This window comes from Ascochyta rabiei, chromosome 14 (assembly GCF_004011695.2).
Source record: "Ascochyta rabiei chromosome 14, complete sequence".
NCBI classification, from domain to species: Eukaryota; Fungi; Ascomycota; class Dothideomycetes; order Pleosporales; family Didymellaceae; genus Ascochyta; species Ascochyta rabiei.
In genome coordinates, this window is record NC_082418.1 from 1,003,549 (window position 1) to 1,023,375 (window position 19,827).

Below are 19,827 nucleotides of genomic sequence, written 5' to 3' on the forward strand. Positions count from 1 at the left end.
CGTGGGTGGTGCGTGGGACGGGAGGCAATGGGGGAGGATGGGCTGGCCAAAGAATATTGGGCAAAGGGCCGCACTTGTCCGGGGGCTGCGAGTTACGAGGTTGCGCTGCGACGTATGCGTAGTCGACGATCTCGAGAAGCGGAGCGTCCCCTGAGCTCCGCGGTGGTGTCGGTGTCGCCCCAATGGCCCCCCCCCCCCCCCAGCGCAGATCCTCCCGGCGCCCTGCGGCGTCACCGTCACTGGCAGCCATGACCTATATTTACGTACGTGTGCAATGAATGGATATGGGTTGCTAAGCGACTGGGAAAAACTGGACGTGCACAGCAACGTCTTGTGGTGCTTTTTTGTACGACAGCCTCACGAGAACCGATCCTGGACACGGTACTACACGGTACCTCTCTGCTGTCCAGGCTCCATCGCCCTACAGCTTACTCCCCAACGGCGCAGCTTCAACAAACGTCTGCCCTAGCCTGAGCATGTGCACGGCTTCGCTCACCATGTCGTCCACAATCTGTTTCGCCGGCTTGATGTCCTGGATCACACCAGCGACCTGTCCCATTAGGAATGGAATATCCACATCCTTGCCGTCGTCCATATCCTGCGCGAGCGGCACAACTCCCTTGTCCAACAACGCCTTCATCTCTCCTTCTCTTGCATGCCACGCGTTGATGTAGTCATTGTACTTGACTCGGAGTGGCCGCCCAGAAACAACCAAGGTTCGCCCTGTGTCGGCAAAGTCGGCTGTTACGACGTTCTCCTTGTGCATCTTGGAGCACCCAGCTTCTGTCGAGGCAACGAAGCGTGTGCCAACCCAGACGCCCTGTGCACCCTGCATCAGACTGCTGGCGAGACTGCGGCCGTTGTAGATGCCTCCTGCAGCAACGACCATGGCGGGCTGACCGGTGAGCGGCGACTTGTACTTCCGTGCGACGTCGACGACAGACGGGATGAGGATGCTGTTGGCGATATCTCCCGTGTGTCCGCCGCCTTCGCCGCCCTGCGCGCACACAATGTCCACACCAGCGTCGAGTGCTTTGACGGCGTGCTTTGGATGTCCGACCATGTTCATGATTAAGACCCCCGCTTCGTGAAGCCTCTTGATGGTACGCGCGGGCGGCACACCAACAGCACTGACGAACAGCTTTGCGCCGTTCTTGATCGTAACTTCGATGAGGTCGTCGAGCTGTCCGTGGGTGTAGTCGTGGTTCGTCTTGCGTGCACTCCCACCGACTTGGGGGAGGGCGAGGTCGACACCAAAAGGTAACGCCTGGTCCTTGAGATTGCTCTTGAGATCGTCGATGATGGACTGCAACTGCTCAGGTGTGTAGCCGAGCCCTCCAATGACACCGAGTCCGCCAGCGTTCGAGACAGCAGCCGCAAGTGGGCCTCCAGACGTTCGTGCCATACCGGCAAGGATGATAGGATACTGTATCCCTAAGAGCTTCGACAGTGGTGTTTGTAGCGAAGGCGTCGACATGGTGAGTTGTGTGTGTGTGTGTGTGTGTGTGTGTACTGTACAAGTTTACAACGGACTTGGTAGAGTTATGGAGGGAAGAAACAACAAGAATAGACACGGCGCGAGGCCAGAGGAGGGAATGAGCTAGTTACGAGATGCATGAGGAATCTGGGGTCGTTGGTGCTAAATAGTCACCCGCTCGGAGGTGCAGCTCCCCCCCCCCGCAAAGAACGCCTCGGCACGATTCGACTCGACACTTGACGGATGCTGTGCCGCAATCCCAAGATGCCGAGAATCGCTAGACTGCGAGCGTCAGCACAAACAAACATGTCGTCGACTTGATTCAGTGCAGAGTCCTTGCACGAGCAAAGATGGGAAGAGCGGTACAAGGGTGATGAAGGAGAAAAGAGGATGAGCAGTCCAGACTAGTGTCATTGCCTTGCGAAGAATAGTGTACAAATCATGGAGCGAAGCCAGGCGTATCTTTGACGTCCTCTTGCTCTTGGTACGGCAGCACAGTCGTACGGCGCATCAGTCAAGATGTTCGTAGAATCTGCCGCGTACCGGTGCATGAGGCTGCGTCGGGACCGTAGAGGACCGCGCAGAGGGACCGGCTTGCGACTCTGAGACATGGCAATTAGCGCTTGACTCCATTGATCTGCCCATTGGGCTGTTTGTGGCTAGCCATCTTGCCATTCACAGCGTTCTGCGGCGGTGGCGGAGGGGGTGGAACGGGCCCGAATGGTTGACGTTCTGGTGCGGGATCGATAGCATCCTCTTCCGTGTCGTCGTCGTACTCGCCGCTCCCTTCCTCGTCGTCTTCTTCGTCTTCGTAGTCGTACTCGCTCTCCGTGACCTCTTCGTCCTCTTCCAGCTCAGGCATGGGCACCTGGCCTCGCCCCTGGGCTTGCATCCCACGGCAGAGCGTCTCCAGGCGAGCAATCTTCTTGCGTTGATCCTCGGCCTCCTTGGTCTTCCTCGCAAGCTCCTCTTGCATCCGTTGCCGCTCTTCTACCATCTCGCCAATGTTGCGGTTCGTGATCTCTTTGTGGCGTTGTAGGTTTTGGTTCTCCTTTTCCAGGCGCTTCGTCTTCTTGGACATCTCCTCCATCTCCTTGCGGAAGGTCAGGAAGAGATCGTTTGAGTTGTTGAGTGTTTCCTCAACCTGCATCTAGTCAGTATTAACCAAGATGCTACCAGAACAACAATGAGGCGCATTGGGGAAGACTCACCTGCTTGAACTTCTCGACATAGATGTTGAGTTGCGTCCTGAGCTCGGTTTCGGTTTGCGAGAAGGTCGAGACCTGTCTCGTCAGCTGGTGTGATTTGGAAGACTCGGCCTCTTGCTGTTTGCGCTGCTGCTCCAGCCGGGCCATCTGGTATTGTATTTCGAGCTCTTTGGTGCGGAGGAGCGAGTGAAACTGCAGTTCGCGCATCTCGTACTGATCGATGAAGGACTTGAACTTGAGTCGAAACCTGACGGGCGTCAGCACGCGTGTCAGAGAGGGGAGGGGTTAGCCGTGCGACGTACGCTTCGTCCAATTCGAGGTCGCGGTCGTCCTGACGCTCCGGTCCCTCTGCCACTCGGATGCAATCGTCGACTTCTGCGATCAAGGTCTCGAGGCGGGTGTGCAGCTCGTGCCTCGCGGTCGACTCGCTGTTCTCGAGCTTGTGCAGTTCGTCCTTTAGCTTCTTGTTCTCCTTGGCAAAGTCTCGGGAGAGCTTGTCGAGCTTGTCCTTCATGGTGGTGACCTTTGTCAGTTCCGACCTCTGTGCGTCCTTTTCCTTCTGCAGCTGGTCGCCGCGCTTCTTCGCCTTTGCGTGTTCGCGCTCCATTCGCTTCATGTCGGAGAGGAGGTCGGTGTACTTTTTCTGCAGGGCCGTCAACTGGGACATGGGGCCGTCCATGTTGGAGAGAAGCGAGGCGATTTCGCGGTTCGCCTTCTTGACCTCGCGCTCTGTGCAGTCACAAGTCAGCCCATGGCGGTGGAAGAAAGCAGTGACGTGCCCTATGCCATGACATGTGCCATAGCACACCTGCTCCACGGTACGCAGACGCGGCGAGTGGCACGCGACAGGTGGGACCCCCTCCCCGCTCCCCCTTCTCTCTCCTCGCACGCACGACGGAAAGGGATGACGCACCGACTTCGAGTTCCTGCTCCTTGTCTCCGGCAGCGTCGAGCTCGAGCTGGGCAATCTTGGCCTGGATCTGCTTCTGCTGCTCCGAGGGGTCGGTGGCCTTCTTGCCCTTTCCCTTCTTTGCGGGCGCGGGGGCCGGGCTGTGGTGGGCGGGGGCCATGGCGGGCGAGGGCGAGGCAGAGGCGCTGCGACTGGAATCAGGGTGCGGGCGGGACTGGGCGGACGGCTGGCGCTGCTGGGCTACGGTGGCCATGGAGGCGTGGGTGCTCGGTAGTCGCCCCAGTGCCGTGCTCGACGGGCGGCCGAGCTTGGTCAAGGAGCGCCGGGCGGGGGGGGGGGGGGAGGGGGAGGGAGAGCGGGTTCTTCACGGGGCACGAGGGCGCATGCGCAGTCGCGGCGGCCGACGTCTTCTCTCGTCGTGTCTCGTCGTGTCTCGGCTCGGCTCGTCTCGTCTCGTCTCGGACGGGGTCGAGGTGCGCAGGCAGGCAGGCGGGCAGGCAGGCAGGCGGGCAGGCAGGCAGGCAGGCAGGCGGGCGGGCGGGCTACAGGGCGCTGGGGGCTGGGGGCTGGGGGCTCTATGGGCACACGGCTGTCTCCAGGCTACGAGCAAGCGGGTGGTCGCGCCGGGCAGGGTCTCGCGATGGGATGCAGCATGGATGGGGGAGGGGAGCTCGAGTGCAAAGTCCCTTCCTTCCCTAGTCGGCTCCGGCCAGCACGACACGCTTCTCGTCTCTCGTCTCTCGTCTCTCGTCTCTCGTCTCTCGTGTCCAGTCTTCTCGCGACCCTCTCGGCCGCGCGCGTGCAGCGGTCTGGCGGGCACAACAGGCATGCCGCAGCCGTTGCAGCCTGCCTGCCTCGCTCGCCTGCACCGCACGACGGCCGCATGTGCACGCTGCACTGCGGGCTCGCGGCTTAGTCACGGGCGCATTGTGCCGAGCGCGCCAGACGAGCGCTGGTGGTGGTGCCCAGCGCCGGCCAATCGGGCGGGGAGGCGGCGCTGTCCCTCCCACGGCTGGCATCATCGCCCTTGCCAGGCCCGTCACCTTTTCCACGCGCCGCCCACGACCGCCTCGACACCACCGCGAACATGTTGCGCACCGCCCGGCTGCAGACCGCCCGACTGCAGACCGCCCGACTGCAGCCCGCCCGACTGCAGCTCCGCAACCTGCGCACACCTGTTTCCACCACCACCGCCACACCTGTTACCACCACCGCCACACCTGTTGCTACCACCACCACACCTGTTGCTACCACCACCACACCCGTTACTACCACCACCACACCCGTTACTACCACCACCACCACCACACGCGGGTATGCAGCACTCACCGACGTCACCAACTTCCCCCAGGTCGGCGAGCAGCTCCATGGCTTCACCCTCAGGCGCGTCAAGCAGGTGCCCGAGCTGGAGCTGACCGCCCTGCACCTGCAGCACGACAAGACGGGCGCCGAGTACCTGCACATTGCCCGCGACGATGCCAACAACTGCTTCTCCATTGGCTTCAAGACCAACCCCCCCGACGACACGGGCGTGCCCCACATCCTCGAGCACACCACCCTCTGCGGCAGCGACAAGTAGCCAGCCCCTGCGCATGCACCCCCACGCTGCCACACCCCCTAACAGCCTCCAGGTACCCCATCCGCGACCCCTTCTTCAAGATGCTGCCGCGCTCGCTGTCCAACTTCATGAACGCCTGGACCTTCCCCGACCACACCGCCTACCCCTTCGCCACCACAAACGCCCAGGACTTCCAGAACCTCATGTCCGTCTACCTCGACGCCACCCTGAACCCGCTGCTCAAGGAGAGCGACTTCACCCAGGAAGGCTGGCGCATCGGGCCCGAGAACCCGCTGGCTGCCGACACCGACGACCCGAGCGCCAAGAAGCTGGTCTTCAAGGGCGTCGTGTACAACGAGATGAAGGGCCAGACGTCCGACGCAAGCTATCTGTTCTATGCCCGCTTCCAGGACCACCTCTTCCCGGCCATCAACAACTCAGGCGGCGACCCGCAGAAGATCACCGACCTGACCTGGGAACAGCTGCGCAAGTTCCACGCCGACCACTACCACCCCAGCAACGCCAAGATCCTGACCTATGGAGACATGCCACTGGCGCACCACTTGAAGGAGGTGGACCAGCGTTTGCGTACCTTCGACAAGATCCCCGTCGATCAAGAGGTCAAGGCGCCCATCGAGCTGAACAGCCCCAGGGACGTCACCGTCCCTGGCCCGCTGGACCCTCTGGTGCCTCAGGACAAGCAGTACAAGACATCCGTCACCTGGCTGATGGGCGACACCGCCGACTCTGTCGAGAACTTTGCGCTCGGCGTCCTCAGCAGTCTGCTCATGAACGGCTACGGATCGCCTCTGTACCGCAACCTCATCGAAGCAGGCCTCGGCGCAGACTTCAGCGCCAACACGGGTTACGACAGTGCCGGACGGCGGGGAGTCTTCTCAGTCGGTCTGGATGCCGTCAAGGCTGAAGATGTGCCCAAGGTCAAGGAGGCCATCGTCAACACATTCCAGGAGACTCGACAGAACGGCTTCGACAAGATCAAAGTCAACGGCATCCTCCACCAGCTGGAACTTTCCCTCAAGCACAAGACCGCCAACTTCGGTATGGGCATCATGCAAAGACTGAAGCCCAGCTGGTTCAATGGCATCGATCCCATGGACGCCCTCGCGTGGCAAGACACCGTTGACGCGTTCCAGAACAAGTACGCCGAGGAAGGGTACTTGGAGAGCCTCATTGACAAGTATCTCCTTACCGAGAACACGCTCACCTTCACGATGAAGCCATCCGAGACCTTCAGCCAGGAGCTCGTCGAAGAGGAAAGCCAACGATTGGCGCACAAGATCTCCGAAACCACGAGCCAGTTTTCCAGCGAGGACGAGGCGCTGAAGTATCTGGAGAAGCGTGAGCTGGAACTGCTCGAGATCCAAGAGAAGGCTAGAACCGAGGATCTCAGCTGCCTGCCCACAGTACACGTCAAGGATATCCCGCGAGAGAAGGAGCGGAAACCTCTTCGCCACACCGATATGGGCGATGTCAAGGTGCAGTGGCGCGAGGCTCCCACGAATGGTCTGACGTACTTCCGTGCCGTACATCGGCTGGAGAACCTCCCGGATGAGTTGAGGGAGTTGATCCCGCTCTTCACCGACGCTCTCATGCGTCTGGGCACAAAGACCAAGACGATGGAGCAGCTGGAAGAGCTGATCAAGCTCAAGACGGGAGACATCTCGGTCGGCTACCACTCCAACCAGTCGCCACTATCGCTCGACTCCTACGAGGAAGGCATTGCTTTCTCAGGCTATGCCTTCGACCGCAACATCCCCGACATGTACGAGCTGTTATGCACAATCCTGCAGGAGACGGACTTCGAAGGGCCAGAAGCGGAGAAGAAGATCAGGGAACTGCTCCAAAGCTCGTCAAGCGGTGCGATCAACACCATTGCCTCCTCCGGCCACTCGTACGCCATGCGCTACGCCGAAGCAGGTATCAGCTCCATTGGTCGCTTATCAGAGCAGACTGGCGGCCTGACCCAAGTCAAGCTGACGACCAGCCTCGCCTCTCTTGAATCCCTCACACCCGTCATTCAAAAGCTCAAGGCCATCCAGTCCTTCGTCATAGCGAACAACGCCCAACTCCGTGTTGCTCTCAACTGCGGCGCCGAATCCGCAACCCCCAACCAAGAAGCCCTCTCCAAGTTCCTCCAAACGTTACCAAAAGCAGTCTCCGTCCCCACAACAACCCAGCAAAACACGTACCCGCGCAACTCCAAATCCTTCTTCCCCCTCCCCTACCAAGTCTACTACTCAGCCCGCGCTGTGCCCACAGTGCCGTACGTCGATCCAGCCGGCGCCCCGCTCGAGATCCTCGCCAAGCTACTCACCTTCAAGTCACTGCACCCGGAGATCCGCGAAAAAGGCGGCGCGTACGGCGGCGGCGCGTACGCGCGCGGCCTCGGGGGCGTGTTTGGCATGTACAGCTACCGCGACCCGAACCCGGTCAACAGCCTGAAAGTAATGAGCGAAGCGGGCGTGTGGGCGCGCGACCGCACCTGGAGCGCCCAGGATCTCGAGGAGGCCAAGCTCAGCGCTTTCCAGGGCTACGACGCCCCTCAGAGCGTCAGCCGCGAGGGCATGCGCCTCTTCCTCTCCGGCGTCACCGACGACATGCTGCAGACGCGCCGCGAGCAGCTGCTCGATGTCTCGCCCGAGCAGGTCCAGCGCGTGGCTGATGCGTTCCTCGTTCAGCGCGCCAGCCAAGCCAACGTGGCTGTGCTCGGCGAGAAGAAGGACTGGGCGGACCCCGCGAGCGGATGGGAGTTTAGGGATCTCGGTATGGCGGAGAAGGTTGAGGAGGCTGCGGCTGCGTAGTCGCACATGTTCCCGCCTCTGCCTTCCGCGCTGTACGTCTTGTTTGTATACCATCTTGTACATTACTCTACTCCAGTTTAGACCATTGTCGTTGTCAGCATCGGTGCTGGATCTGTAATGTACTGTACTGTAATGCATAGCATAGCATAGCATAGCATAGCATAGCATAGCATAGCATAGCATAGCATAGCATAGCACACCAGCACCGCACCCACCCGGGCGCCTTGCACCGCCCCTCTTCCCCTCCCCCCTTCCTATCCCCCACGCCCCTTTTTATATACAAAAAAAATATTCGTAAATCCAGCGCTCGAACAGATCCACAGACGTCCCGCCTTCGCTCCCCCATGGCGCGCGACGGTCTGCCCCCGCCTTCTCCTCTCGCCTCTTCACAGAGAGAAAAAGAGAGAAAGAAAAAAAAAAAAAAGAGAGAGAGAGAGAGAGAGAGAGAGAGAGAGAGAGGCAGAGGGTGGAGACGGCGCAAGAGCAACGTCTCGCTATGCACCCAGGCTCGCGATGCTTGTCGTCGCCGCCTTGGGTGTAGGTGCGGCGGCACTTCCTTTCAGAACTGCCTGGTTGAGTGAGAGCTTTCTCCTGGCAGACTAAGTGTGAGGGCACATTACTTGACTTTTTTTTTTTTTTTTTTTTTTTCTTTTTATTCTTTTTAACCTGTGAAGACGGTTGGGTGAGTGTGTGGGGAGGGATGGATAGGTTGCGGTGGAGTCGAGGCGGCTCGTCACAGGCATAGTTCCAGGTAAAAGACTTCTGGGGGTGGCAAAGTATTGCATTCTATCAGCGTTTGCCAAAACCTGTCCCTCCAGTGGTCCAAGTCCATTGCGTCTGGCGAGGAATCATACAAGGCCTTCCACATCCTGGCACTGCGTATCCGCAGCTCCTCGTCGTATTCCCATTCCTCCCAAGGCGTCAAGGTCAGTTCCTAAAGCCACGTCTCGAGTTTCTTGGTGACCGCGTTGAGAAGATCTTGTATGGCATCGCATCCTGGAATGGCGCGCAGTGCTCGCGAGCCACCAGCCGGTCTCTATTCGTTGCTGACTGCTTGCACCAGCGCGCCCTTTGCCGCCTCGTCCAGGCTGTCCAACTTGGCCATGTCGTCCTTGTCGAGCTCGAAGCCGTAGACGTCGGCGTTGCTCGCGATTCTGGACGGGGTGTCACTCTTCGGGAGTGGAACGAAGCCCCTCTGCAGACTCCAGCGTACGAGCACTTGGGCGTCGCTTACGCTGTGCTTCTTCGCGATACTACTCAGTGTCTGGTCCTCCGCTTTTTGGTTGCGGACGAGCGGGCAGTATGCTTCGACGACAATGTTGTTTTTCTGGCAGTACTCGACGGCGTCCTTTTGCTGGCACCAGGGGTGGAGCTGAACAGTTTTAGTAGGCTAGCCTGGGATATACAAGCCAACGTACCTCGATCTGGTTGATTGCAGGTGGCCAGACCTTGCCAATCTTCTTGATCTCCTCCATGTGTCCAATGCCATAGTTGCTGACGCCAATCTCGCGTGCCTTGCCCTCAGACTTTGCCTTTTCGAGCGCGAGCCACATCAGCTTCCTCTTTTCAGGGCCTGCGTTGGGGCTGTGGATCAAGAACAGATCTACGTATCCGTCCTTACCGGCGAGCTTCTCGACGCTCTCCAAGACAGTTTGGTAGGTCGAGTCAACGTCGTCGCCTGGGCTGAGAATCTTGGTCGTGAGGTAGACTTCCTCACGCTTGAGGCCAGACTCCTTCAGCGCCTGCCCGACCTGCTCTTCGTTCGCGTAGTACTGCGCCGTGTCAATGTGTCGGTAGCCGGCCTTCAAGGCAGCGAGACATGACTTGACACATGTCTCTGGGGGCGACTGGTAGACACCGAAGCCAAGCTGGGGGATCTTGTGGGGGGAGTTGGGAAGAGGAAGGGTGGAGTTCAAGCTGAGCTTTGACATGTTGGGCGTGCTCTTAGTGATAGTTGAGTGACGATGTATCGTACGAGTGACTGTCGAGGTACAGATGGCAAAACGAAACAAACAGATCAGTCGAGGTGCAGTGAACATGGGAGAAAGCTGCAGAGTGGACAGCTGTTACCAATCACTCTTGCCCTGGCGGCTCTAAACGCCGCCCTGCGCATACCGCACGCTCGTCTGGGTAGTCCTGATGTCATTGTATTGGAACTCTCTAGACTGGACAGTGGGTCGCATTGGCAGACGCGAGCTTTATTGAAAGCGACCAAACCAGACTTGGGTGTGGTTTGCATGGAGAGCTGCGAGGTGATGTCTCAATGGTCCTCGTGGAGGTTTTGTTTCTGGGTACCTTGTTCATGTGCTTGCTGCCCCTCGATGAGGGTTGGTGGGGTAAGAACGACGACGACCCAAGCTTGTCGTCATCTTGAATTTTTCTGCCTTGTCCAATCACTCCACAGCCAACTTCAACAGCAACAACATGGTGCTCCAAGCGATCAAGTACTCGCGGGGTTATCTTGAGATCCTCGATCAGCTCAAGCTGCCCCACGCTGAAGAATATGACCACATCTACTCCAGCACCGATGCGTGGCATGCAATCAAGGAAATGCGAACGCGAGGAGCACCCGCGATTGCCATTGTCGCTGCTCTGGCTCTGGCCGTCGAGCTCACCAACATGAAGCTTCCCTCGGTGGCGGAAGAAGTGAAGGTGTTCATCACGGAAAAGTTGGACTACTTGGTTACCAGTCGGCCAACTGCTGTGAACCTTGCCGATGCGGCCGGGAAGTTGAGAAAGAGCACCGGAGACGCTGCTGCGCAAGAGGGTGCTAGCGGAGATTCTGTGAGGGACTCGTATGTCAAAGCTGCAGAGCAGATGCTGGTCGATGATGTGAGCGACAACGAGAACATTGGCAAGCATGGCGCAGCGTGGATCGTGAAGAAGACAGAAGCTGGCAAGAAGGGGCCGGTAAGCATGCTGACGCATTGCAATACTGGGTATGTGCTTGTCACCGGACGCAGGTACCATGGTTGACTTTTCTAGATCACTTGCCACTGCTGGGTACGGGACTGCTCTTGGTGTCATTCGATCTCTGCACTCTAGCGGATCGCTGAAGCATGCCTTCTGCTCAGAGACTCGTCCATACAACCAGGGCTCGAGGCTGACTGCATTCGAGCTGGTACATGACCAGATACCGGCTACCCTGGTCACAGACTCGATGGCCGCGGCACTGCTTCGACTCAGGGGTGGCAGCGAAAACATTGCTGGCATCGTTGTCGGCGCTGACCGCGTTGCTGCCAACGGTGACACTGCTAACAAGATCGGTACCTACTCTTTGGCTATTCTTGCGAAACATCACGGAGTCAAGTTCCTGGTTGCTGCACCCAGGACCACCATCGACCTCAAGACCAAGTCAGGAGCGGACATTGTGATTGAGGAGCGCCCTGGCAGAGAAGTGACTCTCGTCAAAGGGCCACGACACGACGGAGTCAACCTGGACCTCGCAGCCGTGGAGACGGTCAGCATTGCGGCAAACGGGATTGGTGTGTGGAACCCAGCATTCGACGTGACTCCTGCCGAGCTCATTGACGGCATCATCACCGAGGTGGGTGTGTTTGAGAAGGACAGCGAGGGCGCATTCCACCTGGACGAGGCGTTCCAGGCCAAGGGCTCCAACGCGAAGCCGTCGACCATTGGCGGGTTGTAGTCGAGCGTGTGCAGGCGTGTGAGAACAGATACCCAGCCAGATACAGACGTGAAACGTGAAGCAGTGCCAAGACGACAAGGCGACAGCCGCCTGTATTCCTATTCATCTATATTCGTGCATCTCGTCGTTGACTCGGTCGAAGTCATGGGTATCGCTCTGATCTTCCTTGGTGGCACTCTGGAACGCTTCACGAGCGCTGTGCTTTGTCTCGTGAAGGCGGCTCCCCGCTCGTCGACGCGGCACCGGCGTGCATGTCCCTTTCCGCCTTCTCCGCCTGTGCGAGGAGCTCTTCGATCTTCCTCTCCAGCGAGTCGAGGTGGCGCTCGAGGGCAGAAGCGGTGCGTTCGCCGCGCGCCAGCTCCTTGATCGCCTGCAACGGGGATTAGGCGCTGTTGTGCAGCGTGGAGAGGCGCCCTACCTCGGCGAACTCAGCCTCTGTTCTCGGCGCCGGGGCTCCGTTGTGCTCGTGCGACATGGTGGGTGGGATGGGATGCAGGGAGGTTGCGGGTTGCGGGTTGCGGGTTGCGTTGCGGGTTGCTGTCTGCTGTTGCGGGTGGCCCTGACGCGCGTGCGCGAGTTCGTGCCCAATGCCACACGGCTGCATGACGAAAGCTCCTGGCCTAGCGTTAGCGCGACGGGAGCTGGCTGGACTCGCTGGAGAGAGCAGCAGCCAGCAGCACAGACGGAACCCAACCTCACACCTCGCCCTCTCCACCCGTTCCGTTCGGTTCGCGCGCACTCCCTCCTGCGTCTCCCGCAACACCTCGCATGTGCAGCACCCGAGCCGCCTAATCGACCCGCGACCGCTCGCCCGCCATGTTCTCCGGGTCCAACTCGTACCTAGGGGGCGGCAACAGTGCTCGAGGGCCACCGCAGCCTCCGTATGGCCAGCACCCGCCCTTCGGCCAGCAGCCGGGCTTCCAGGGCGGCATGCAGCCCCAACAGACGGGCTTTGGACAGCAGCCAGTGCAACCGCAACAGTCCCAGCAGACGGGCTTTGGAGGAGGCCCCATGCAGCCCATGCAGCCCATGCAGCAGCAGTTCACCGGCTATCCGGGCCAGCCGCAGGCCTTTGGACAACAGCCCCAGCAGCTGCAGTCGCAATTCACCGGCTACCCGGGCCAGCAGCAGCAGCACCAGCAGCAGAACCAAGGCTTCCAGCAACAAACACCGCCACAGCAGCCCTTCCAGACCGGCGCACCGCCACAGCAGCAGCACCAGCAACAAGCACCCCCGCAGCCACAGCGACCCCAGCCCACGGGCATGACCTCGTCCGCAATGGTCGACTCCTTCAGAGCGCCCTCGTCCTCGGTGCCGCCGCCTGTTCCTGCAAAGACGGGCAGCAAGATCCCCAGCATACGCTTGTCCTTCATCACGGTACAGGACCAGGCCAAGTTTGAGCAGCTGTTCAAGTCCGCCGTAGGAGACAGCCAGGCTCTGTCAGGAGACCAGGCCCGCGACCTGCTGCTGCGCTCGAAGCTGCCAGGAGACGCCTTGGGACACATCTGGACGCTGTCCGACACCACCAAGTCGGGCCAGCTGCTGTTTCCCGAGTTCGCCCTCGCCATGTACCTCTGCAACCTCAAGCTGACGGGTAAAGATTTGCCAAACAGTCTGCCTGACCGCGTCAAGAATGAAGTCTCGAGCATGGTCGATATCATCTCCTTCAACACCGCAGATGACCAACCCAGCCGCCCTGCCCCGGCAAGTAATGCTCCATCCTTCAACGAGCCTCCTGCCATCCAGCAGCCGCAACCCCAGCAATCGAACAGCCAGCTGCTCTCCTCGTTGGCCCCTCAACCCACCGGCTACGGCCAACAGCCTATGGGCATGCAGCCCACAGGCGTGCAGCCTCAGCAGACTGCCTTGGGCCAAGGCATCGGAGGCGGATACAATGGCCTGCGGCCTCCGATGCCCCCAATCCCCACTGGCTTTGGCAACAACCTCACCCCCCAACAGACCGGCATGGTACCGCTCAATGCTCAGCCAACAGGCATGCCTGGTCAGTGGGGTCTGGTCAACACACCCTCCACTGGCCTCCCCAACATCGAGGCACTAGCAGGCCGAATGATGCCCCAGACTGGGCGAGAGGGTGGCAACCAGACAACGGCTGGACTTACTGGAAACGCGACCATCCCGTGGGCTATCACAAAAGGAGAGAAGAAGCTGTACGACGATACCTTCAGAGCTTGGGATGGCATGGGCAAAGGCTATATTGCAGGCGCGCAGGCCATTGAGATCTTGGGTCAAAGCGGTCTGCCAAAGGCCGACCTGGAAAAGATCTGGACACTTGCCGACTCGGCGGATCGTGGCCGACTTAATCTAGACGAGTTCGCTGTCGCCATGCATCTGATCTACCGCAAGCTCAATGGATACCCTGTTCCGAATCGTCTGCCTCCCGAGCTGGTACCCCCGTCTACGCGCAACATCAACGACTCGATCGGCGCAGTGAAGAATCTGCTTCGCGGAGATGCTGAAGACAGGAAGAACTCTGGCGCCTTTCTACAGCCTCAACGCACTGGTGTCAGCTATCTCAAGACGCACTCCTTCCGCTCTGGGAGTCCAGCGGCTGGGGGCCGAAAGGACGCCACCGTGTTCCGGAATAACGACGACAACGCTGGCTACCGCTCAAGCGCAAGACATCGTGTAGGCGCTGGTGGTCGCTCACCTTCGCCTGCTTCTGGCGCATCTTCGCCTATCCCTGGGCGTTCGGACGAAATGTCTCTGGATCAGCTCAAGAAGGCGGTCAGGGAGAAGCAGATCTTGCTGGATGCCATGGACACTCAGGACGAGAACGCTGCTGATGAGGATGACGCGCTCGATCGCCGGGACCGTAAAGAGGCGGAAGAACTGTACCGCCGCATTCGCAGAGTCCAGGAAGACATTGATGCTCACCCTAAAGCATCTCTACGAGGCAACGATTCAGATGCCGAACGCCGTGCACTCAAGCGGCAGCTCCAAACCCTGACGGACCGTCTGCCCGAAGTCGCTTCGAATGTACGCCGGATCGAACGTGAGATCGCTGAAGCTCAACTCGAACTCTTCAGACTGAAGGATGCCAAGGCGCACCCTGGCTCTGCCTCTACGATTGTCGGCACCGGACCTGGCGGAGCGGTGACAGAGTCAGACCGATTGAAGGCACGTGCCAAAGCCATGATGCAAGCACGTTCCGCCGCCTTGACTGGTAGGCCTGCCCCTGCCAGCGATGACACAGGTGCCGCAGCCGAGCGTCTGGAGAAGGAACAGTCCCGGATTCGATCTGAGAAGGAAAACAACGAGCGCATGATCCGTGACGTGGAGGATAGCGTTAAAGAATACACAAAGGGACTGGAGTCCAGCCTCAAAGAGGGTGGGCACGACAACCGCAGCGAGCACGAGCGACGCAGGTGGGAAGAAGCTCTTGGTGTTGAGGATGAGGTCAAGGACTTTATCTTTGATTTGCAGCGAAGCAGCCGTGCTGCTCGCGTCCGCAAGGAAGACAAGTCTCGTGATACTGGTCGCGCTTCATCGCGCTCCAACGAGACCCAGTCTACCTCTCGTTATGAGAGCCCCGCTCGTGCTGCTGAACCTCAGCGCTCGACACCCACGCCTGGTGGCGCGTCTTCATACAGGACGCCAGCGGAGCGAGCTGCTTTCATCAAGCAACAAGCTGAGCAGCGCATGGCTGAACGTTTGGCTGCCTTGGGCCTTCGAGCCCCCGTCAAGGCTGGAGAAACTGCCGAGCAACGTGCAGAACGTGAGAAGAAGGAACGTGAGGACAAGCTCAGGCAAGCTGAAGAAGAAGATGCACGTCGCGAGCAAGAGAGACAGAAAAGACTGGAAGGCGAGTCGACTGCGCCTCCCGCTCCATCTAAGACTGCTGGCAAGAAACCCGCGCCTCCTCCGCCAGCCTCGCGCAAGAACAAGGTCGATGTTGCGCAGCACGACACACAGCAAGCCGACGCCGAGGCGAAGAGGGCAGACAACGAGATCGCCGAGCAGGCCCTTCGAGAGCAGCAGCAAGCTCAGGAAGCGGAAACCAAGCGCATGGAGTAAGTCGACCAAAGAGCAAACAAGGCGTAGTTGCTAACGATTATCTCAAGAGAGGAAGAACGCCGCCAGGAAGACGAGCTAGCCAAGGAGCGTGAGGCTGCTCAGGCTCGCCTGAGAGCTTTGGAGGAGCAAGTGCAACAGGGTAAGCTCAAGAAGGCTGAAGAGAAGAAGCGTAGAGCTGGCGCGCAGAAAGAAGAGAAGGAGAAGGAAATCAGGTTGGCCGCTCAGCGTGCCGAGATCGAAGCTGCTCGTGAACGCGAGCGCCAGCTGCAGCTCCAATTGGAGGCTCTCGATGACGAGGACTCCTCTGACGATGATGGTCCTCAAAACATCACACCACAAGAGACCACACCCACCACAAGTCAAGAGCTGCCCCAAAGCACCGCACCGCCGCCAGCGCCACCCATGCCACAGCTTCCCGGATCGTTCCCTAGCCCGCCCGCATCAGCTGTCACCAGTCCCCATCCAGTCGCTGGGGGCGAGACCACCAACCCCTTCTACAAGAAGATGGCGATGTCTACCCAAGACAACAACAACAACAACAACAACAACAACAACAACAACACTCCGCCGCCTCCGCCTAGCAACACCAGCGAGGTATCTACCAACCCCTTCCATCGCCTGACGCAGGAGAATGCCAACAAGGCTGCCGTACCAACCTTCAACGAACCTGCTGGCCCATCCGCTCGCACCGCCCGAGGGCGCCAAGATGATGACGACTGGTCCGTCGTTGATTCGGACGATTCGTCGTCTGACGACGATGAGGCTTCTACGCAGGGGGGTGCCAAACATCTTGCCTCGATCTTGTTTGGTACAATGGCACCACCGCGTCCCTTGTCCTCGATGGACAACAAGGATTCTCATGCTGAGAGTCCAGCTGTGACATCCCCACCAGCGGGCATTCCGCCGCCTCCACCGATGCCTGCAGGCTCTGCTCCACCTCCACCCCCAGGCCCACCACCGCCCCCTATGGGGGGTGCTCCTCCACCACCCCCAATGCCTAACATGAAGGCACCGGGTGGCTTGGACCGTGGCGCCCTTCTGGGTCAGATCCAGGCTGGTAGAGGTCTGCGAAAGGTCGAGACCAAGGACAGGAGTACGTCATCGACCGCCGGTCGGGTTTTGTAGACAACAGCAAGTCGTGTGTGTGAATAGGTTATAATGCGGGTTGCCCGTTTGATTGCTTCCCATTGTACATTGAACTATCGACATTGTGATGTGCTCCGTCTTAGCAACGACCTTTTCAGCAAACATTCTCGAACGTTGTAGGGTTCGGACCGAAAGCCCATGGCCTGAGAAGCAAGTGGATCGGACTCGAGTTGCCGGAGAGGTGCGGAAGAGCGAGGATCTGGGGATCAACCCGCTACAGCGGGGCTATTTCACCTTAAGCCAACGTCGCATGCTCTTCATTGAGATTTCTACATGGTCCATGTCTTGATATCCGATACAACATGAGGCATTTCATTCCCTCTGGAAGGCTGCAGCCAGGTTTGGGTAAGGGTGTAGGCCTACTGGAAGCAAGGCAATCAAGCCACTACGCTTCCGCGGGATGCACTGCGAGCACCAAATACCAGCACCTCTACACCTCACGAGCAGACAGCAGACATCAGCCCCGAGACATGCGCACGTTTAAGAGGGGACCCAGGAACATCGTAAAGAGCGTATTGACGACTAGTCAACCCCTAAGATACATCGGGCGGCTCAACGACTCCCTGGAATGCTTTAGCCCTCGGCTACCATTTGTGCCGACCCTCCCTTTATCTCCGCTGCGGCGTGCTCTCTGCCGTGTTCAAGCTTGCCTCGACCGTGGCTAAGCTTTTCCCGAGCAGGATCAGCGGCTTCTGATCAACCAGCGCTCGCCGTGATTGGTGAGTGGGTTCAGTGTGTGTAGATGCGAGTGCGACACGCTCTCGCTTTCGGACCATCCGAGATGTTTGGTCGTTACCTCCTTCCCCACTGCCTGGGTTCCTAGCACAGCTCCGAGTGACTGGCCATCTCCTCAATCGACACGGATACTTGAACACCACTGCGCGCACGCCGGCCAAAGGCATACAGCAGTTGCGGCTCGGCCTCTTTCCACAACGGGTCGCCAACCATTGTGCACTACCAGTGGGTAAGTCTTCAGCAGGAATCACCTTTCTTGCCATGTCAGCTTCCCATGCGTAGCCTTGCGCAAGCACACCAACAGGTCACCTTGTAGTATACTCCTCAACCTACACCATGGCAACGCCAGCGACATTCCCCAACCCTACACGGGAAGCACAGGGCCTTCAGAATGAGAGGGCCAGCGAAGCCTATCAGCACGGACAAGATGCCGACACATACACCGCAGACGTAGAGAAAGGCGCACAAAGCCAAGCACTATCAACACACACTGACAAAGGCACACTGAGCGGCGACGCAGCTGCACAAGAGGTACGAGATTCGAACGTCGTCGACTGGGACGGACCAGACGATCCTGCAAATCCTCTCAACTGGCCAGCGAAAAAGAAATGGTCCATCATCGCCGCGCTGGGGGCTGTCACCTTCATCACACCTCTAGCTTCATCATTTTTTGCACCTGGTGTGCCGCAGGTCATGCGTGCTTTCCAGGAGGAGTCCAACCTCATGGCTACGTTTGTCGTGTCAGTCTATCTCCTCGGATTCGCCATTGGTATGTTGCTCCGATCCATGCTCATTGCTCAGACTGACGCCTGCTTCAGGCCCCCTCGTCATCGCACCCATGTCTGAGATGTACGGACGCGTGCCCATCTACAACATCTGCAACGTTCTCTTCATCGTCTTCAACATTGGCTGCGCCTTGTCCCGATCCATGGGCATGCTGATTGCTTTCCGACTGCTGGCTGGCTGTGCTGGTGCTTCCCCGTTGACATTAGGTGGGGGGACGATCGCCGACATGTTTCCCCCGCAACAACGCGCTGGTGCCATGGCCATCTACTCCATGGGTCCTCTGCTTGGTCCGATCGTTGGTCCCGTGTGCGGTGGATTCCTCGTCGAGTCGCTCTCCTGGCGCTGGGTGTTCTGGATCCTGGCCATCTTCGGCGGCGTCTTTGGTGTCTCTCTCGCTCTCGTTGGGCGTGAGACGTTCCACCAAGCTATCCTGGACAAGAAGGTGGCTCGTCTGCGCAAAGAGACGGGCAACATGGAACTCCGCTCGAAACTCAACAACGGTCTGTCACCCAAGGAGGTGTTCTTGCGCGCCATTGCGCGCCCCATGAAGATGCTTTTCTTCTCGCCTATCGTGTTTCTCATGTCGCTGTACATCTCCGTGAATTACGGTATCTTGTACCTGTTCTTCACAACCATGACTTTTGTGTTTGAAGGACAATACCACTTCTCTTCCGGCGCCGTCGGGCTTGCGTATCTGGGTATGGGCGTCGGCATGATCCTAGGCATGGGCGTGCTCGGAACAACGTCAGACAAGAACATCAAGAAGCACCAGGCCAAGGGCAACGCGAAGCCCGAACACCGTCTTCCCATGTTCCTCACCATCCCAGGTGCTGTCAGCTTACCGTTCGGTATCTTTCTCTACGGCTGGACGACTTACTACGGCGTACACTGGATCGCACCTGTAGGTCGTCCGCAACCAGGCCCTAGCATGGAAACAGTCGACTAACAGCCTTCCAGATCATCGGCACAGCCTTCATCGGCGTAGGCAACCTCACCGCCATGATGACCATCCAGACCTACCTCGTCGACGCCTTCACCGTGCACGCCGCGTCCGCCATTGCCGCAAACACGGTCCTGCGCTCCGTCTTCGGCGCCGTGCTGCCCCTCGCCGGGCTCGACATGTACGATAAGCTCGGCCTGGGCTGGGGGAACTCGCTGCTTGGCTTTGTCGCGCTGTGCTTCATCCCCGTGCCCGTGCTGTTCAGACTCTACGGAGAGCGCATCAGGACGAATCCCAGGTTCCAGGTGCAGTTCTAGGGTCTTGCTTGAGTCTTTATTATACAATGAGTCTTGGTTGAGTCTTTGTCATATAACAAGTATTGCTTAAGTCTTTATTATATAATAAGTCTTGCGTAAGTCTTTATTATATGATAAGTGCATGCTTGCCATGAGGACGAGCTGGTAGGTCGCCGAGGTTTCCCGCCCTATCCTATCTGAGCCTCGCATTGCCGCCCTATCTGCGGTTGATCGCTTTGAGGTGCGTCTCGGAGCCACACGTCTT

The 19,827-nt window shown here is 58.9% G+C and overlaps 8 protein-coding genes across 8 annotated transcripts, besides 16 other annotated features; 4 read left to right on the forward strand and 4 right to left on the reverse strand.

Annotated features, from left to right (window-relative positions):
• Positions 1-421: 421 nt before the first annotated feature.
• EKO05_0008286 (uncharacterized protein) lies at positions 422-1,477 on the reverse strand (the record flags this gene model as incomplete). The annotated part of the gene is made up of 1 exon (XM_038946488.1): positions 422-1,477. The coding sequence occupies one exon, from the start codon at positions 1,475-1,477 to the stop codon at positions 422-424; it is 1,056 nt and encodes a 351-aa protein (XP_038796737.1).
• Positions 1,478-1,484: 7 nt separating this feature from the next.
• Positions 1,485-1,511: a tandem repeat.
• A 582-nt stretch (positions 1,512-2,093) lies between these two features.
• EKO05_0008287 (uncharacterized protein) lies at positions 2,094-3,848 on the reverse strand (the record flags this gene model as incomplete). Its single annotated transcript, XM_059637265.1, has 4 exons — positions 2,094-2,621; positions 2,689-2,932; positions 2,988-3,414; positions 3,599-3,848. 4 exons carry the CDS (start codon positions 3,846-3,848, stop codon positions 2,094-2,096), a joined length of 1,449 nt encoding a protein of 482 aa, XP_059493248.1.
• Positions 2,238-2,327: a tandem repeat.
• Positions 3,756-3,786: a tandem repeat.
• Positions 3,849-3,999: 151 nt separating the features above from the next.
• Positions 4,000-4,056: a tandem repeat.
• A 16-nt stretch (positions 4,057-4,072) lies between these two features.
• Positions 4,073-4,126: a tandem repeat.
• Positions 4,127-4,319: 193 nt separating this feature from the next.
• Positions 4,320-4,360: a tandem repeat.
• Positions 4,361-4,682: 322 nt separating this feature from the next.
• Positions 4,683-7,975, forward strand: EKO05_0008288 (Mitochondrial presequence protease; the record flags this gene model as incomplete). Its single annotated transcript, XM_038941492.1, has 2 exons — positions 4,683-5,170; positions 5,227-7,975. 2 exons carry the CDS (start codon positions 4,683-4,685, stop codon positions 7,973-7,975), a joined length of 3,237 nt encoding a protein of 1,078 aa, XP_038796739.1.
• Positions 4,689-4,744: a tandem repeat.
• Positions 4,777-4,903: a tandem repeat.
• Positions 7,976-8,078: 103 nt separating the features above from the next.
• Positions 8,079-8,107: a tandem repeat.
• Positions 8,108-8,109: 2 nt separating this feature from the next.
• Positions 8,110-8,172: a tandem repeat.
• Positions 8,173-8,398: 226 nt separating this feature from the next.
• Positions 8,399-8,434: a tandem repeat.
• A 166-nt stretch (positions 8,435-8,600) lies between these two features.
• Positions 8,601-8,638: a tandem repeat.
• Positions 8,639-9,011: 373 nt separating this feature from the next.
• On the reverse strand, positions 9,012-9,906 carry EKO05_0008289 (uncharacterized protein; the record flags this gene model as incomplete). The annotated part of the gene is made up of 2 exons (XM_038941494.1): positions 9,012-9,347; positions 9,394-9,906. 2 exons carry the CDS (start codon positions 9,904-9,906, stop codon positions 9,012-9,014), a joined length of 849 nt encoding a protein of 282 aa, XP_038796740.1.
• A 493-nt stretch (positions 9,907-10,399) lies between these two features.
• Positions 10,400-11,624, forward strand: EKO05_0008290 (S-methyl-5-thioribose-1-phosphate isomerase; the record flags this gene model as incomplete). The annotated part of the gene is made up of 2 exons (XM_038941529.1): positions 10,400-10,914; positions 10,961-11,624. The coding sequence occupies 2 exons, from the start codon at positions 10,400-10,402 to the stop codon at positions 11,622-11,624; spliced, it is 1,179 nt and encodes a 392-aa protein (XP_038796741.1).
• Positions 11,625-11,811: 187 nt separating this feature from the next.
• Positions 11,812-12,099, reverse strand: EKO05_0008291 (uncharacterized protein; the record flags this gene model as incomplete). The annotated part of the gene is made up of 2 exons (XM_038941362.1): positions 11,812-11,994; positions 12,043-12,099. The coding sequence occupies 2 exons, from the start codon at positions 12,097-12,099 to the stop codon at positions 11,812-11,814; spliced, it is 240 nt and encodes a 79-aa protein (XP_038796742.1).
• Positions 12,100-12,123: 24 nt separating this feature from the next.
• Positions 12,124-12,162: a tandem repeat.
• A 278-nt stretch (positions 12,163-12,440) lies between these two features.
• Positions 12,441-16,784, forward strand: EKO05_0008292 (actin organization and endocytosis protein; the record flags this gene model as incomplete). Its single annotated transcript, XM_038941409.1, has 2 exons — positions 12,441-15,655; positions 15,707-16,784. The coding sequence occupies 2 exons, from the start codon at positions 12,441-12,443 to the stop codon at positions 16,782-16,784; spliced, it is 4,293 nt and encodes a 1,430-aa protein (XP_038796743.1).
• Positions 15,985-16,016: a tandem repeat.
• Positions 16,183-16,221: a tandem repeat.
• Positions 16,593-16,624: a tandem repeat.
• Positions 16,785-17,876: 1,092 nt separating the features above from the next.
• Positions 17,877-19,583, forward strand: EKO05_0008293 (uncharacterized protein; the record flags this gene model as incomplete). The annotated part of the gene is made up of 3 exons (XM_038941356.1): positions 17,877-18,309; positions 18,359-19,227; positions 19,284-19,583. 3 exons carry the CDS (start codon positions 17,877-17,879, stop codon positions 19,581-19,583), a joined length of 1,602 nt encoding a protein of 533 aa, XP_038796744.1.
• Between the last annotated feature and the right edge of the window lie 244 nt (positions 19,584-19,827).